This window comes from Desmodus rotundus, chromosome 7, assembly GCF_022682495.2.
Source record: "Desmodus rotundus isolate HL8 chromosome 7, HLdesRot8A.1, whole genome shotgun sequence".
Classification (NCBI taxonomy): domain Eukaryota; kingdom Metazoa; phylum Chordata; class Mammalia; order Chiroptera; family Phyllostomidae; genus Desmodus; species Desmodus rotundus.
Window position 1 is genome coordinate 76,188,126 of NC_071393.1, and position 18,025 is coordinate 76,206,150.

An 18,025-nucleotide genomic window follows, 5' to 3' on the forward strand; every position below is an offset into this window, starting at 1 on the left:
ACACTAGTGTGCTGCAAGGGGTTTTAAAGCATGCAATACCTGAGTGCTTAGTCAGGGACACTGACCTCTTTTCCCTTAGATTGTCAAATAAAAAAAAAATGACAACAGCTAACACAGCAATAGCCATCCAGAATCAAAATTATATGTATTTTTTTGTCAGATTGGCAATGAAATGTATTTTTTGGTGTGCCACAGAATTTTAGTAATTAGTGTGTGTGCCATGACATGAAAAAGGTTGAAAATCACTGCCCTAGCCAGTTAACCTGTTGTGACTCCGGTTAACAAGACTGACAAACCAAACCTCCATAGGGACCCAGCCTGCTGTGAGAGTCAGTCCCTGGAGGGGACTTGATGATTTGCCTGCCAAATTGTACTAAAATTCTTTGGGCCCTGAAAATTGGCTCAGAGGACTTTGTGAGGATTTGCCCCATTTTTCTGTGGAAGCCCTGCTCATATTTTTAGTGAAGTAAGTACCCTGAGCTTACTGATTACCATATTTTTCGGACTATAAGATGCACTGGACCACAAGACGTACCTAGGTTTTAGAGGAAGAAAATAGGGGGAAAAAAACATTCTGCCATGCCCCACCCCCAATGAGCCAGGTAAGCTACATTCGGACTATAAGATGTACCCCCATTTTCCTCCCAAATTTGGGGGGGAAAGTGCATCTTATAGTCCAAAAAATACAGTATATCTATCAGATATTGAGATCTCATCTGGCACATCTGAATACAGAGTTTTTTGAATGAGCTGGCTAAGTCTACGGCCATACCATCCTGAGTGCACCTGATCTCGTCTGAATGAGCTGGCTAAAAAATCCAAAATATCACCTTAGTTAGGAGGGTGTCTAAGGGGGAAAGAAACCACATGGTTCCAAATGACAAGCTTTAAATGTATTTTCTACCTTAGGCAATTCTAGAGAACAACCTCCCCTCTGAAATCTCGAGCAAGATCAACCTTGTGGACCTAGCAGGCAGGTAGGTAATTAGGATTTCAAAGCCAGGAGGGAATGACTTCTTGGCAATGACCTTGTTCTTGTCCATTTTATAGGGAATAAACTTGTTCTAACCTTTTTCATATTTCATTAATCCTGAGGAAATTACAAAAGAAACAAATTCTTTGAATGCTAAATTAAGAAATTAGAGCTTCTAGGAGTCGAAAAGTTCCATGCCAGGGGTTCTCAGTCTTAGCTGTCCATTAAAATCACCTAGGATCTTTTGAAATTCCCAATGCCTAGGCTGCACATTAAACTAAATAGAGCTATGCTAATATAATTATTGTAAATGAGTATGACGTGTAGCTGAAAGTACTCTGGCAGCCAAAATAAAAACAAGTGTAATGAATTATTTGATTTTTAATGCTTGAGAAGCAGAAGTATGCCAGTTCATTACAAGATGGTAACTTTTTTTTTCCTGGAATTCAATTCTGAAAGGAATTTATTATGTGGGTCTTTTCCGTGATGTACAGCGTTAATGAGTAGTATCTTTGAGCAATATTGTAAGGATAGTGTTGTCTTGTTTGCTTTTGTTTTTCTTTTTACTGACTGTTTTAGTGAAAGAGCCGACCCCAGTTACTGTAAGGACCGGATTACAGAAGGAGCCAATATCAACAAGTCCCTCGTGACTCTAGGAATTGTCATCTCCACCTTAGGTATTTGGCTATTAGACGGGTCATCAGAGTGAGAGGGGTTCTTTGGAGAATAACTCACGTATTTTCCTTTTGTCAAAATGGGGTAGATACAGGGTTCTTTGTGATATAGTTACCTTCTGATTTGGGGCATCAAAATGGATATTTATCTGTTGTTTTAGAACACAACTTGGCCATCATCCCTGTACTCTCATTTGAGAAACAAGGAGACTAAAAAATTGTGTGACTCAAATATTCCATGTTCTGAGTCCAAAGTCTAATTCAGGGCTCAAACCTAAGGCATCCTGTGATATGCAGAAACAAGTTAAAGAGTGTGGTACTTCAGTCTATACTTCCCAACCACTGTTTTCTTTTAATGCATTTGTGTCAAAATTTCTTTTTTCTTCCACTTTTATTGTGTTTTGTCTTTTAAGCCCAGAACTCTCAAGTTTTCAGCAGCTGCCAGAGCCTCAACAGTGTAGCCAGCAATGGCGGTGACAGTGGGATCCCTGGCTCTCCTTCTGGGACCAGTGGTGGAGGGGGCCCCTCCCGGAGGCAGTGTTACATCCCCTACCGGGACTCCGTGTTGACGTGGCTGCTGAAGGACAGCCTTGGAGGCAACTCCAAAACCATCATGGTTGCCAGTGAGTGGCATGCTGGGGCTGGTTCTGTGTTGGGACTGGTACAGTGCCTCAGAGAGGACCATGGCCACCCATTTAGAGGGTTCTTAGAGGGCTTGGTTTGTTTTTTAACTTTCTCCTTGTACCTCAGCCGTGTCTCCTGCACACACTAGCTTCAGTGAGACCATGAGCACGCTGAGATATGCCTCCAATGCCAAGAACATCATCAACAAGCCACGGGTAAATGAGGTGAGACCTTCACCTGAAGTCCTGACCTGTTATACTTCACACAAAGCTCTCCCTGTTTTATTCCCCTCATTGATGTCTCTCTTTTTGTACTCACCCCAACTTGCCAAACTTGTTCTCTGAATGATAAGGGAATGAAATTCTTCTAGAGGTGTACTCTTCTCTCATATCTCTACTGACTTCATTTATAACCTTCTATGAATAATTTATTGTAGATATTTCTCTAAAACCATTCTTCCTAACATCCTTGGTGTACCATTGTTGCTCAAAGACAAAATTATTTAAAAATTTCTATATTTACTAATTTTATTCTGAGTTTATGTTGATGTGTGCTTATATTTTTTTCTATGCTAATTATCATTATGCCTCTGTTTTGGGCTGAAAGAGGCATGTAATAAATTCATTAGTTTTGAATGCTGAATAATAATGAGAATATTCCAAAAATTCCTTACCTGCCTCGTAATGTCAGTGAACAGGTGCAGAGCAGAGATTGCACACCGGTGGCTGGACAGATCTAGCCCATCTATGGACAATTTTAAAGGCAGTGGAATTAGATACTAAGCTTAGTCACAATACAGAAAGGTTCGCATCTGCTGTCTGTGCACGCCCTGGCCTTTGTGTCACCTGCCTGCCCTCGTGGTCTAGGACAGTGACTCAAACTTCAGTGAGCATATGAACCTCCTGGAGGGTTCCTTAGACCACAGCTGGGCCCCAGCCCTCAAGAGTTTCTGATTTAGTGGGTGCTGGGTAGGGAGGTAGGGACAGAATTTGTATTTCTAACGAGTTCTTAGTCCTGGGATCACATTTTAAGAAGACTTCCCCAGAAGGTAGTCCAAAGGAGTAATCTACTTCTTCCAAGCTAATTGCACATAGCATCTCATAGCTGTTTGGGGCCTGCTGTCAGTCAGTGGTGACTGCATTCTCTGTGTTTCAGGATGCAAATGTGAAGTTGATCAGAGAACTCAGGGAAGAGATTAGAAGATTGAAAGCCTTGCTACTGAGCTTCAAACTGGTATGCAGGCAGTCAGAACGTGTGTGTATTCAAGAGCCCCTTTCTCCTGCAGAGAACCTAAGCCCTGCTTTGTTGTGTTCTCAGTTAAGTGACACAGGTGGAGCAGGGGCTGGAAGGGGATCACTCTGCTTTCCTGTGTAGTTTCAGATGCGGTGGACATCCTCTCACTAAATCGTCTCTGTCGTCCAAAGGGCATTTGCCTGTCTGGCTCTTATTCTGTGTGTGGGCAGATATGGGGATGTGCCCCTCCAGAAAAAGTTCTTTGAATTCACCTCCTTTGTGTCCCTCTGAGCCCAAATACTTAGACTTCTGATTTGTTTATGATTTTAAAGGTAAAGTCTTTCCCTTATTGCACCTTGTCTTCCCTCACAAGAGTAAGGGTGGGACCCACCAAGCACATCTCTCTCTTCGTGCAGAGAAACTTCAGTTCACTGAATGAGGAGAAGGATGGAAATCTGCAGGAGCTGGTCCTCCAGAATGAATTGAAGGTGGGTGTGTGAGGTGGGCCCAGTTGTACTTCATACCACCCTCCATCATTCCTGGGCCAGGGCTGCTTCCTCGACAGGACAGAGGGGTTCTGTCCAGGTTAGAGACAATTTTTGTTGCCATTGAGTCTTGAATGGGGATTCATTTGTCTGGAGGACTGTTGACCAGCCTTCTGACTGTTTCGTTTTCTCAAAAATTCATGGTAACTCCCTTTGGATAGTGACAATAGCTTAGAAAATAAAATGTACTTTCCAGTCAGTAAATCAACCAACCAACATATATTCACTGAGCGCCAGATAGGTGCTCAGCATGATGCTGCAAAAGACACCATGTAGTCCCTGCCCATAAGCGGCTTGCAGTAGAGTTGGAAACACATTTAGAGAATGGTTAAATGTAATAAACTATATGAGTTAGACAAAAGAGCTTAGAGAAGGAAGAAAGCATGATGGCTTATAATTTTCAGGGCAGACATTATATTGCTGGAGTGGAAAGTCAGAGATCTTGAACTAGACCTTGATGATAGTAGTTTGTTAGGTATGTAGAAGGGGTAAGGAATGTGGGGCAAGAGAGGGAAAGCATAAGCGAAGCCGTGGAACCGAGAGAATGAACTGGTGTGGGGGGCCATGTGGAAGCTCACAGTGGGAGGAAGACTAAGCTGGCTGAAATAGGTACTCCTGGTAGAGAGTAGTGGAGGTAAGGTGAGGGCCGTGTTAGGAGTTTTGAACTTGATGTAAATAAGATTGATCACAGTTTCGTGAACTGGGTCAGGGACATAATAAAGGAGTATAGTAGGGAAACTAATATGACAGTTGTATGTAGGATGGAGTGACGGGAGGGAAGCCTGGAAGCAGAGAGACCACCCAGGAAAGGGACTGCTGTCGTGACCCTGTGAGAGTGAGGATGAGACATTTGGGGATATTAGATTAAGTGGTGATTCCCAGAGACACTTGAAAGAAGTGGCAGGCATTATTGGTGACAGGTTAGATTTAGATCTTGCAACCAAAGGCCTCGATTTCCAATCTTCTATTACATCATCCTATGTGTTATTAAAGTCTACGTGTTATTAAAGTATCTGGCTGTGTCAACATTTTGTTACCCATACTAAACTCTAGGACTATATTCAGAAGTTTCTCAATTCTGTGTTTAACCATATGTTCTGATTTGCGGTTCAGAAAATACTGTACCTCTATACATAAGAGATGAAGTGGAAAAGTCTAAATCATTCCAGGCTTATGTTTGTAGTACACAGGCTGACAGAACTCAAGTGGACTTGAATCTGCCACTTGCTGGCCTTATGACCTTAGGCAGTCTAGGGGTTGGCAAAGCCAGCCAGAGGGGAGGTGTGTTCAGTGGTGCCTCCAGGTTGCTGTGCCAGGTTGGCCAATCTGTACGTAAGCCAGCGTGACCTGCCTCTCACCTCTGCCATGTCCCAATCCAGCTGTAGTTTCCAAACTTCAACTCAATAATTATGACATTAAAAATAATGTTTGAAGGTAACTAAACTTGGCATAGGTTTTTCCCCCCCCTTAAGTATTCCATTTATGAGAGAAGTATTTAGCCGAATCCAGTTTCTTTTCCTGGGTTTCCCAGTTCTTCCATTTCCAGGATAATAAGCTTCCTGCCTAGGCATGAATTTCCACCATAAGAAGAAAAGAGGACTCTGCATTCAATGTTGTTTGTTTCATATCCTACGTGGTCTTAAAGCCTCTAAGTCTTTGCATATTTATTTTTAAAACTCTGATCCTGATGCATTGTAAGCCTTCAGGATTTTATCATTGTTGTTGTTATTTTATTACTATACAGTGTTTCAGACCAGTTTCATATAGTTCTGCCTGGGAAGACTCCTCTTGTGCTTTGTGGTCTTAGAACCATGTATACACGCCCACATTAGAGCTCAACGTGCTGCACTTGAGAAAGAAGTGTTAGGTCACAAAAGAATTCCCAGTATGGCTCTCGTAGAAGGCGAATGGGGAGAGGGGAATTGCAGATGTCTAACATCTCAGTCAGTTTTTAAAAATAACACTTATGGCCCTGGCTGATGTAGCTCAATGGATTGAGCGCCAGCCTGTGAACCAAAGTGTTGCTGGTTCGATTCCCAGTCGGGGCACATGCTGGGTTTGCGGGCCAGGTCCCCAGTATGGGGCATGTGAGAGGCAACAACACATTGATGTTTCTCTCTCTCTTCCCTTCTCTAAAAATATATAAATAAGTAACATTTATGGCATTTTTTCCAATTATAAAAACAATACATGGTTGTCGTAGAAAACTTTGAAAATAACATTTCTGGGGGAGTTTCTATTTTTGAAAGTAACCCTTGCTTCTTGAAGAAAAATTTAAAAACACAGGATCTCACAGAGCGGGTACAAGGGTCCCTGTAGGGCTTTCAACAGTAACAGTGAGGAGGGTAAGGAAGTGATACAGGCGCAGGGAGGGATCAGGCCAGGATGACATCTGAACTTGGTCAGCTTCTTGTGCTGAGTCTCTGAGAGTGCGTCCTCCCTCTCTGCAGATAGACCGGCTGACCCAAGACTGGGCCCAGAAGTGGGATGAGTGGAAGGCCCTGGTGGAGCATTACAGAGTGGACATCAACAAGAGGAGGGCTGGGGTTGTCATCGACTCCAGCCTGCCACACCTGATGGCCTTGGAGGACGACGTGCTCAGCACAGGTGTCGTACTCTATCACCTCAAGGTAAGTAGGCAGGTGCACTCCCTCTCTTGCTGAGCTACTGGCCCCAGAGGTCAAGGAGGAAAAAGCCAGGAGCATCAGCTAAGCATCAGTGAGCTTGACAGATGCCACCTTCAGGTTGCCCTCAGGAAACTGGGCCAGCCAAGCAACTGTGAGCTGTTTGGCTTTTGTATGAATAGAGCAGAAAACTGGAAATCAGAACAATCATTTTTCTTTAGCTACTGCCACTATTGCTCCTATATAATTTGCTTTTGTTCTCTGAGCCTTATCTTCTCATTTAAAAATGAGAACGATGGTGCTTGTATTCCTTTCCTGGCTTCCTGAAACACAGGAATGCAGGCATGGGGGTGAAATCCTAACCTTAAAACACCATTGGTGCACCTTAGTTGTGCCCATACAGGCTGCTCCCAGATGGCTAAAGGGGGAATTGTCCATGACTAGGCTTACTGGGGAAAGAGGAGAGGAGAGAGAAAGTAGGTAAAGGAAGCCTAGAGAAGCATGGGGGAAAGTCCAAAGAGCTGGAGGGGCTGGGGCAGTGGGGACAAAGCATGATATGCAGCCACCTAGAAAAAATAGAATGACGTTAAAGCCTTCCACGAAGGACCTGGCTCCCCTGGTTCTTCATCATCTGGAGGTGATAACCAGGTCCTCATTTCTAAATGAAGCAGGTTGAGAGTTAGTGACCCATGGTAGATAGACTCTTATATCCTGCCCTCACCAAGAATGTCCCGCTGTGGAAGGATGATCTCTACAGATGGTAGAATATACTTTACGTGGCGAAAATCCCTATGCTCACTGAAAATCCAGTCTTCATTCTCAAAGTTGTCCCCAGCTGACATTTAAAAGGAACAGAGTTTATGGGGGATATGTAATGCTGCTGTTATCCCTGGAGAAATTAGACTCCTAATGCTGCAGTGCATGTGGTAGTGAGATGTTAGCAAAGCTCACCATGTTTAGAAAGTCTTGCCCTGGCTGGTGTAGCTCAGTGGATTGAGTGTCAGCCTGCAAACCAAAGGGTTGCTGGTTTGATTCCCAGTCAGGGCATATGCCTGGGTTGTGGGCCAGGCCCCCAGTAGGGGGTGCACAAGAGGCAACCACACATTGATGTTGCTCTCACTCTCTAGAAATAAATAAAAAATAAAATATTTTTTAAAAAGAAAGAAAGAAAGAAAGTCTCTGTTCCTAAGATAAGCCCTGAGGGAGCTGTCAGAGACTGAGCCTCTCAGACAGAAAGTTAAAGAAGCTTATTTTTTGATACACAGAGTATAAAAATCTCAGTGAAAATGCGTCAGGTAGAAGGGACTGTTATCTTATTAACAGATCTAAATACCAAAGGCTGTGGATCCTTCCGATAGATAGTCAATAGTCGAGATAGGAACCACAGGGACAGGTTGGAAGTCAGGAAGAGACCTGGTGGATTAAAATGGTCAATATTTGAATAGAACTGATCTGATACATCAATTGCATGAGGAGTGAGCAGATGAAGCTAGAAGTCAAGTGGTAGAGCTTGGGGTAAGAGTAGAGGGTTAAAGGTAGTGGCCAACCTTGTCTGAATGTAGAAGCGCTGGCTTTCGTTGCTGATTCAGTGCACTTCTGGCATGGCACTCCCTGCTTGGTGCATTTCCAGTGAACCTGGGCAATGGGGTTCCGGTTGGTGCTGATCCTGCCTCTTTGTATTTTATGTACCCATTTCCCCGTCTTTATTTGTTTACACCTGGTTTAGGTAGTAGTAATCACTCAAGATTCTGTTTTGTTTGTTTGCCAACTTGAGTACAGATCTGGAACTAGTCCCTGGCAGTGCCCTGGAAGCTGTTTCCCCTTGGGCCACCTCAGCAGGAACCTTGGGAGAGGAGGGGGCCCAGAGAAAGTATGCGCAGAGCACAAGTTACTGGTATCCTGGACTCGGTCCTCCTAAGTGCCTTTGTGCCGCTAACCTTCCCTACACAAGGAGGCAGAGGGGCAGCAAACACAGGCGCCAGTTCAGTGCCTGTTAAGCAGATGCCATCACGGTTTTTGGTCATTTCTGCCCTGCAGGTCTAGAAGTTGTGATATGCTGTGGCCTTTATCCTTTGGGGAAGAATGTGCCTCTCATCAGGGCTGACCCTGAACCTATACAAGGGGTCTTGACCCCTTTCCCTTGATTCTGTTTGGTGGTGCCTGGAGGCCAGTATCCATTGGCTTGTGTGACCCTTGTTGGCTGAGCAGAAAAGGCTGGGCTCTGCTGTCTGTGGGTGCGGTTGCGCAGGGGGCACAGAGCCTCATTCATCACTTCTAGGAGTTTTCCTTCTCACAGGCAGTTTTGGGAGGACTACAGGGATCACCCCTCTGGCTGCTAATATTGAAGCCTAGTGTGGAACTCTCTGTTTCCCTGTGAACCTCAGGTGCTGAGGAGGTGGTGTGTGGGGTTGGAAGAGCAAGGCTCAGGACCCAGAAAGACCTGAAGTCTAGGCAGAGCTCTCCTATTTAGTTTGTGGGTTCCCTGGGTAACTTGTCCCCTGTTGGCTTCAGATTCTTTGTCTATAAAAGGGGAATAATAACACCTACATTTTGGGTTGTTAAGGATTAAATAAGAGATGTCTATAAAGCACTCAGCGCAGTGCCTGGGACATAGGGAATAGTTATTCAGTGATGATAAGTACACATCTAAACTCAGCATCTCTGTTGCTGTGTTGCTGCCTTCTCAAACAAGGCCATGTGGTCCCAATGCTGCAATCAAAGGCCAAAAGACCTTGTCTTCTACTAACCTTGTGATTCATTTATACTAACTCCCATTTCCCCTCCTCTCTCATATTCTCTACCAGTCCTTTTTGATTCTAGATGTGCTTTTCTCCTATTCGTACTTTACCCTTCTTACAATCTGGTGTCTGTTAAACTTCATCTGCGGACCAAGAAGGTAAAAATCCTGAGCTTCCATACAGCTTCGTAGAACATGTGTGTCTGAGACTGCCTGGACTGAACTTGGACCAGACGAACTTTAGTGCCCGGGAGAAAGCTATTCTGTGCGCCCAGTTCCTCAGACCAAAGAACCTCTGACTGACAGCCATGGCTCTTCCCTAGCTTCAGGCTTTGGGAGTCTGCCAACCCTTGTTGGACTTTGCAGAGATCCGATGCTGCTTTGTCACATATTTTTTTGCCCCCACCTTCTCAGGGTCTTCCTGGCTGCAGAGTGAGTGGGCAGCACAGTCAGAATAGCCTGGACCAAAGTGGAGAAGCTGAGTGGAAAAGCTGGGACGGGTGTGGGGTAACAGTGGTAACACTCAGATGGGCGGACCCTCCTTTGGGGGCAGAGCGGTCTCCCTTTTTAAGCTCATTTAATTGGCTTTGTTTTTCCCTTTAGGAGGGGACAACAAAAATAGGAAGGATTGACTCAGAACAGGAACAGGACATTGGTGAGTGACCGAGCATATGGCCTGGCACTTTGTGGCAGGTACTCCTGCCTGACAGGTTTTTTCAGAAGAAGCCAATGATGCTCTGAGAAGAAGGGATCTCTGAAGTCCTAGGGGGGCTGCTCCTTTTGCTGCTAGGCTGGGGGACTACAGCTGTGTGTCTGGGACATGATAGGAGGGGACCCACATGTGGGAGGATCCAGGTCTGGGTGGTTTCAGCTGGTGGCTCTTCCTCTCCTGTCATGATATGAGATCTTGTAGATGTGGATTCTGATCTCATGGGAAGAATGGAGGAGGTGTTTCCCTGGGCCGTGTCTCCACCCACGTGACCCCCACCTTTCCTTAGTCTTGCAGGGTCCGTGGATCGAGAGAGACCACTGCACCATCACCAGCGCCTGTGGGGTCGTCGTTCTGCGGCCTGCCCAGGGGGCCCGCTGCACAGTCAATGGCCGGGAGGTCACTGCCTCCTGCCGTCTGACACAAGGTAGGACTGTTCACAGCCCTGTTTATGCTGGGATGAGTGATAGACCAGTGCCTGTCTCATGGGCCAGACCCAGAGAGCTCAGCGAAGCAGCCTTTAAAGATGGGACACCCAGCCCATGCACCCAGAGATCTGAAGGTTTCCTAAAACCATCTTCTTCCCATAAACGAAGAAGCCCTAATTGCTGGCCCCAAGAATGGAGAATGACTCTGAAATTTGTCCCTGTGTTTATTATTTGGGAAAGTCTCTGAGCCTCAATTTCCCCATCTGTAAAATAGGGATAATAATAGGATTGAATAGCAGGAAACGTGAGGGTTGGATGAGCTATGTCGTTCTCAGCGGGTTCTTGGCACTTCGCTCTTGGTCATCAGGACTGTCACTGTTATAGTTAGTATTAATCTATTCAAACTCTGTCTGACCTTTGAGGCTGGGCTTACATCCCCCTCTCCCGTGAAGTATTCCCTGACTGCTCCACCTGGAATCCATCTTGCTTCTCCTTGGAGTACCAGACTGTTCCTGCTCATTTTGTTAGTTTGATACGTACGCTGTGCAGTATCCAATGAATACACATCTTTTTGACTGAGCTATTTATACACTTGTTGAGGGCAGGAGTTTCGTCTCACAGAACAGCACCCTGCACATAGTGTATACTCAGAACAGGGGCTGTGGACTGGATTCTCATCTGTCTCTGCGTCACAGGAGCGGTCATAACCCTGGGGAAGGCACAGACGTTCCGGTTCAGCCACCCAGCAGAGGCCGCTGCCCTTCGGCAGAGAAGGCAGGTCAGCACGCCAGCAGCCCTAGTTCTCCTTTCTGGGGGAGGAGTGTGACCTTGGTCTGGCTCTCTTGGGATGGAGGGGAGGATTGACAACTGCAGCCTCACTGTGCTTTCTCGCTTGTTCCCAGGTTGGAGAGGCCATTGTTGGCAGTGGCTCTTTGGAGTGGCTGAACTTGGATGGAGATGTCACTGCCTCCAGGTTGGGTCTCTGCCCTTCGCTTTGGAAAAAAAGGTGAGAAACAGCTGCTCGTGCTGCTGTGGAACCTGCTAGTTTTTCTTCTTAGGCCATTACAACATGGAGCTGGGAGGACAGGAGTGCAGCAGCCAAGGTTTGAATGAAGCTGGTCTGAGCCAACTTGGCAAGTGACTTGAAGATGCCGAGCCAGCTGCTCAGCTGATGGTTGGCAGAGGAGTGGTCTTGGCCCTCATTTATTTCCTCTTCAGTACTGCAACTTTCTTCATCACTGAGGAAGTTTAGCATTTGTTGTTCCTACGGACACTCTCCACAAGATTCAAATGTGGTGCGTTTGCAGGTAGCTTCGATACAGCTCCTGAACTTGCCTCCCTGTAACCTCCTTCAATTCCGTGCTGCCTATGTGTGAGCTCACAGTGTGTGTCAGTCGGCTCCCAGGACTCTGGCTTTCTCTGAGTTTTTAAAGGTACTGTAGAACTGACAATCCTTCCCCCACCTTAAAACCAAGCATCCAGAACTATGCATAACAAGGGCCGGCACTCCAGGAACAATGTGAAAATATCTTGGGGTTCTTCCCTCCCACACCCCCTTCACCAGTGTAGTGACTGCGAGGCAGGGAGTCAGAGTTTGACATGTACATTTCCTTCTTCATAGTCATTCTTCAGCCATTTTTTCATAGAATACCCTCCCAGATCTAGATCCTTGTGGGTTTGGTACTGGGAACAGTGGTATCCTTCTGTTCCCATAACCAAAGTGGCCACTGCCTTGGCCTCCCTTTAGAAAACGTCTGCCAGGATCCAGCACCGGCACCAGAAGCACAGGGCTCCGGGAGGCTGTGATGGCTCTTGGTCCCCTGGTCCTTTAGAGGCATCCAGCTGCTCTTTCCTCAGACCAGGAGAATTTAATGGCAGGTGGAGATGGTCGTGGGTCTGACCTTGGTGGTGAGGGATGCTGGATGCAGGGCACAGCTGCTCTAGTGCAGGGAGTGCGGACAGCAGGCAGGTCCTCACAGGAGGGCTGCTGAGGGCCAAAGGATGATGCACTGGCATCTAAGGGAGGACGGACCTAGTGTTGAATGACTGAGTGGCCCTGGGGGGTGACAGGTAAGGTGGGAGAGGTGACACAGGGTGAAGTGTATAAAGGCCAAGATGGATTCAGGACTGAAGCTGGTGCTCTTGATTTGTCAGCTTGGCCCTTCCTTTTAGTAGTGAATCCGGGAAAGGAGGTCTTGTCTTAGGTAAGATTTCCATCGGAAAGATGCACTGAAGATCTGCTTTTCCCAGAATTCAGAGGCTCACAGAGAATGGCTCTGCAGCTCACAGAGCTGAGGACAATGGGGCTGGGTAAAGCTACTCCTCCTCCTAGCTCTGTGACAGAAAAACTGTGACCTTAGGCAAGTTACTGAGTCTCTGAGCCTGTTTGCTCCCCTGTAAGTAAGGATACTACCCTCTCCCTTCCAGATCCTTGTGATACAGGTTGAAGGAGCTAGAACACGTGGAGTGCTTTGCCAAGTACCTGACAACCCACAGCTCTGCTTCTGGAAGGCTCTCTCAGGGAGCTGTACAGGAACTCAGCCTCCCTTTTCCTTTCCTGTCCTCCCCTCTCATCCCAGCTGTCCAGAGAGCGCCGTCTCACACCTTGCTAAGGTCTTCTTGGGCTCTCCAGCCCCACGGGCACTGATGCGACCTTTCAGTAACACCAAGATTGCACCCTTTCATTCAGAGAGGACAGAGAGGGATTAGAGAATCAAGGCCTCCCCCACTTGCTGCCTCCACTCTTTAGCAGCAGCTCTAGGAGCCTGTGGGCTGGGCTGGTCCTGCCCAGACCGGAGCTAGCATCATGTGCCAGCCTTGGTGGAAGTGGGATGGTGTGGGCTCCAGCCTGTGATTGGGCAGAGGGACTAAAGAGCCATCCCGTGAGAGTGGAGCAAGCTGCATGTTGTCAGCTGGGTTGACACTTGGCTTGTGGCTCTATCTCCAAGAGAGTCTCTCCTCTGCTCTTAGGCGGGGCTGTTCCCAAGCCTCTCCTAGTCCAAGGCTTTTTTCCCTTCCTTTTTCTCTCTGGAGGAGCACTTGTGGGGAGCCTGCAAACCTGGAGCTGACTCCAGAGCCAGGGAAAATTAGCTGGTCTGCCCCCTTTCCTCTTGCAGCAGGGATCTGGACCAGAGAGGAATTTGTCCTTGAAATTTGTTGCCCATATTCTTTGCAGTTTCCCATTTGGAATTTTGGGAGCTTAACCTTAAGTGCCCAGTGGCTGGGAGACACTGTCATTGCTGCCACCGCTCCTGCTGCCTTAGTGAGTAGGCACTGCTGCATTCTGCTGCAGAAGCTATCAGACCCTGAGGCAGCCAGGATGGTGCCATGGAGTGCTGGCAAGGAGGGCACCGGGCAGCAGCGGGGGGAGGCAAGAGCCACCCAAGATGGAGGGCGGCCATCTGAGAGAGACAGAGGTCCTTGGCTGGCAGGTCCCCGAAGGCTCGCCCTTGGTAATCTACCCAGACATGTAGCATAAGGTTGGTATTTTCTTTTTCGCTTGCTTTTTGGGACCTTGGCTGACGTACTTAGCAGAGGAGCCCTTCCTCTGGTGAAGGTGCGGTGTCTGCTGTGGCCCTCCCAGACTGCCTCTCCTCATGGGTGTCCACGCAGCCATGAAGGAAAGTGTATCGGGGTCTCAGAAAGTGACTGGCAGCTGCCACTTCCCAGGAGGAAGGCTAGCGGGAGCTCGCCTCTGTTTACGGAGATTGTAAAGGAGGGCTTGAGGTGGCAGAGGAGGAGGCTACAGTAAATACTCTCAGGGAATTCAGAATAAAGACCCCTGCCTGCCCCCTTGCCCCTGATGGTCTGGATCTTAGCTGGGTTTGTCTAAGCCCTCAGATGGGCAGTTTATACCTCAGCCATGTCTGTGGTCAGATGGATTTTGGAGCAGTACTACAGACATGACACATATGTGTAATGTTTCCCATTAACTGCTTTTTCTGTCCGTGTGGCATTGTTTTTTTAAATTCCAGTTGCTATCCCTAGCGTTTTGCCTCACATGCGTCAAAGAGTGTCTCTCCTCTTTTCTGTACATTCCACTGAGTGTATTTGGCCTTTTGCCCACAGCTCTCAGTGCCAGCCTTGCCCAGAGCGCACTCGCTCAAGTACCGGGGCCTGTCCTAGTCCTTGGACCCACTGTGTATTGGATCACCTCACAGCGCCCTTCAGAGAAGATACTGCTGTGTGTCCACTCCCACCCACGCACCTTCCCATCCATCTGTTCGCTCTCCCACCCATCCATCCTTCACTGTCCTCCTAAAGCTATATTAAGAAATCTTAATTTTTTTCTAAGACAGAGGCAGCAAACGGCCTGTGAAGGGCCAGATAGTACTTTACACTTTGCGGGACTAACAGTCTCTGCTGCAGCTATTCAACTTTGCCAGAGTGGCGCAAAGGCAGCCTAGACAACGCGTAAACAAATGGTGTGGCTGCATCCCGGGGCTGGAATCGGGGCTGAGGGAGGCTGCATTCAGGCTTTTTGTGAGCCTCTGGTGGATGCCGGCCCTTCCCAACTACGCCCCCATGCTACCACCACCCTGGAGCACCTTTAGGGACCAGAATGACAGGCACTGCAGAAACAGCATGTGAGGCCCTCCCTCTCTAGGAGGCTGTGTGGGACCCAGGGCGGGGGGAGCATGCAGGTGGAAGCTGTCAGTCTTCAGAGGAAGGCTCACTCACCCATGCTCATGGAGGAACCTGGTGGCAGAGTAAAGGATGACAGTAATGTAGAACTCTTTTTACACTTTGTATTATGGAAACTTCCAGATACACTACGAGTAATCAACTCATAGCTAATCTTGTTTCATTTACATCCCCTCTCACTCTTCCCCTGCCCCTACTTTTCCCCCACTGAATCTAAACAAACCCCAGACAATTTCACCAGAAAATGCTTCAGCATGTATCTCTGAAAGGTATGTTAGAGTCTAAAACTCTTGAACCCTGTCCAGGGCTGATTCGCACAGGAGGGGTGCATGTCAACTCCCTCTCCTCTGGACTGGCGCCTCCGACCGCTGGCCACAGAGGGTTTCTGTCTCCGGCTGGAGGTGTGGCCGTGCTCCCCGAACACGAACACGCGCCCCTGCCGCAGACTTTCCATCCCACAGTGTTGCTGGGGCTCCTGCTCTACTTTGTTTCCAGCAGATACCTTTTTTTTTTTAAAGGACAAAGTTTCTTGATTTAGTTAAAATGTTTCTTTTTTGTTGTTGTTCTTTATAAGCTGCTTTACTTTCCCCATTATTTTCTTTAACCAAAATGTATTTGTGTTTCTGCTGAACCCACAGTCTAAGAATATGCTAGTTAGTGTGAGGCCTGTTCTCCACACCTGCACTGTGACATCATGAGCTGCCTGTGACACCACGCTAGTGTGTCCCAAGTTGCCAGAAGTCCAAAGCCCTCTCTGCCCTGTGGAATTCAGGGACCCTCTCAGAGGGGCTTAGATGGCCACTGGTTTGTACTGAGCTGGGTTTGCATTTCCCCTGGGTCACCTCGGCCCCTCTGTGACAGGAGAGAGCTGCGGGAGCAGAGTGGCGAGGAACACCAGCTGCCCAGGGCTGGAGAGACGCCACCCGGGACCAAGGCTCGGCAGCAGCAGCAGTGCTACTTGGGGGATTTGAGGCAGCAAATCCTAGCAGGACACATTAGAGCCAAACAGGACCTGGAATTCGATCAGGCACACGTCACCTGGCAGATTAAAGACAGTAGGTGCCCTGCGCTTGTACCATCCCTTCATTATCCCATCTCTTCATTTTCTTGCTTCCTCAGCCTTCTGTGTTCTCTCCTTTGTTTTCTTTGTGATGTGGTGGAATCTTGGGTATCAAGCATTCTCTCCTCTCTTTTAGAGACCAGAGGCTCTAACAAGGGGCTGGAAACAAGAATAAGGAAGCAGCTTCCTATTGGCCCTCACAGTGATGGCCCTCTGCTCACTGCTTCTCATGCGCCCATTTGTCCGTGCTTTGCTGCCTGCCCTAGCACGTGCCCACTGCTGTGCGGAGGCCTGGGGCTCCATTCCCTTGCCCTGTAGTAAGGGGACGTCACCCTGGCCAGCCCTTGCACTCTGCACAGGTCCAGCCATGACTGGAGGTGTCTGAGTCCAGGCAGCCACGGGCAGGGAGGGAGGAGCTGACCTTCTCTCAGGGTGTTTTTGTTCCCAGACCAGCAGTGGCAGCTCAGAGAAGAGACCTGGCTGGCCAACTCACCGCAGCAGCAACAGAAAGACCGTGTAACAGAGAAAGAACTTGAGACTTCTGTGCCAACTGATTTTTGGCTTCAGACAGATCTTGAGCCTCAACGGTCCCCACTGGCCCGAAGCCAGAAGAGGGCGGTGCCACATCAGCTCCTACGGAGACCAGCTCTTGGCTCAGTGCAGCGGAACATCCGGCGAAAAAAGGTCTCCTTCCAGCTAGAGAGAATCATCAAGAAGCAGAAGCTGCTGGAGGCCCACAAGAGACTGGAGCACCTCAAGGCACTGTGCTGGCTCCAGGATGATTGTCCCCAGGAGTCTCCACACCAGGTCCCCAGCTCTGATGCCATGGTTCCAGGCCCTCAATGTGGAAGCAAATCGACAAGTTGCAGCTCTTTGAGCCTCCGAAGGCTCTGCCTCCGGTACTTGCCCCAGCTCCGCAGGTACAGCCAGCAGTTGTCCCCTGGGAGCACCGATGGAAGTTTGTAGTCTCAGGGCCTAGGCCGGGCTCTTTCCTTCCCAGTGCGTCAGCTTCCTCAGCTTCCTCAGTCTGTAAAATGGAAAAAGGAGTTTACTCCTCTCCTCCTCACCACCTTTTCCCTCGTCTGACTCCTCCTCCTCTTTCTCTGTAGTCGCCATCTCCCATGACTCAGGCGTTTCCCTTCTCCCACTCGGAGTGGCAGCTCTTGCTTCTTTCGTGCTGTCTTCTGTGGGAGCTTTATTTTCATCTTTAGACCCTGACTATCCACTTACCTCTCCTTGTGTATTCCAGCCCCACCTCTACCTCATCTTGCCTCAGATCAGATTCTGTTGCCACACATCTCCTTCTTCTCCCTCCCCACCTGACCTGCCACCTCAGGTGAGCTTCCTGACCCCACCTCCCAACTGGTGAGCGAGTGGGGCACTACCCTTCTGACTGCCGGGTCCAATCTGGGGTCATCCTGGTTTCTTTTGTCTTTCACTCCTCACCTCCAGTCAGGCGAGGCTGTGTTCTCTCCCAGACTGTTTGGAACAGGGGAGTGTGTCTACCCGCTTTACAGCCTCTGGGCCTTGAACAGGCCTTGCCCATAGTAGGTATTCTTTTTTTTTTTTTTTAATAAATACATTTTATTTTATTTTTCTGCTTGTCCACATCCAGTAGGTATTCAATTAATGTCTGTTGGTATTATGTTTGCTTACCTCTCTGGTCTGCAGAATAGTAGGCAGCTTTTAAAAAAACTTTTTATTTTCTTAATAAAATTTTAAACACACACAAAGTTGAGAGAATAATACCTAACACTCATATCCAGCTATTACC

At 48.0% G+C, this 18,025-nt stretch overlaps 1 protein-coding gene across 5 annotated transcripts in view; it reads left to right on the forward strand.

Moving 5' to 3' along the window:
• Positions 1 to 18,025, forward strand: part of STARD9 (StAR related lipid transfer domain containing 9) — a 117,799-nt gene that overhangs the window by 71,609 nt on the left and 28,165 nt on the right. For 4 of the 5 annotated variants that reach the window (XM_024567903.3, XM_071221958.1, XM_071221959.1 and 1 more), the window contains exons 10-22: positions 910 to 977; positions 1,553 to 1,650; positions 2,061 to 2,270; positions 2,398 to 2,495; positions 3,427 to 3,504; positions 3,921 to 3,992; positions 6,500 to 6,679; positions 10,014 to 10,065; positions 10,409 to 10,546; positions 11,243 to 11,325; positions 11,450 to 11,553; positions 16,053 to 16,246; positions 16,700 to 17,171. In XM_024567903.3, the coding sequence (XP_024423671.2) occupies positions 910 to 977; positions 1,553 to 1,650; positions 2,061 to 2,270; positions 2,398 to 2,495; positions 3,427 to 3,504; positions 3,921 to 3,992; positions 6,500 to 6,679; positions 10,014 to 10,065; positions 10,409 to 10,546; positions 11,243 to 11,325; positions 11,450 to 11,553; positions 16,053 to 16,246; positions 16,700 to 17,171 (1,847 nt within the window). Of the gene's footprint in view, positions 1 to 909; positions 978 to 1,552; positions 1,651 to 2,060; positions 2,271 to 2,397; positions 2,496 to 3,426; positions 3,505 to 3,526; positions 3,837 to 3,920; positions 3,993 to 6,499; positions 6,680 to 10,013; positions 10,066 to 10,408; positions 10,547 to 11,242; positions 11,326 to 11,449; positions 11,554 to 16,052; positions 16,247 to 16,699; positions 17,172 to 18,025 lie in introns of those variants that run through there. The other variant, XM_071221960.1, reaches the window with a different exon arrangement.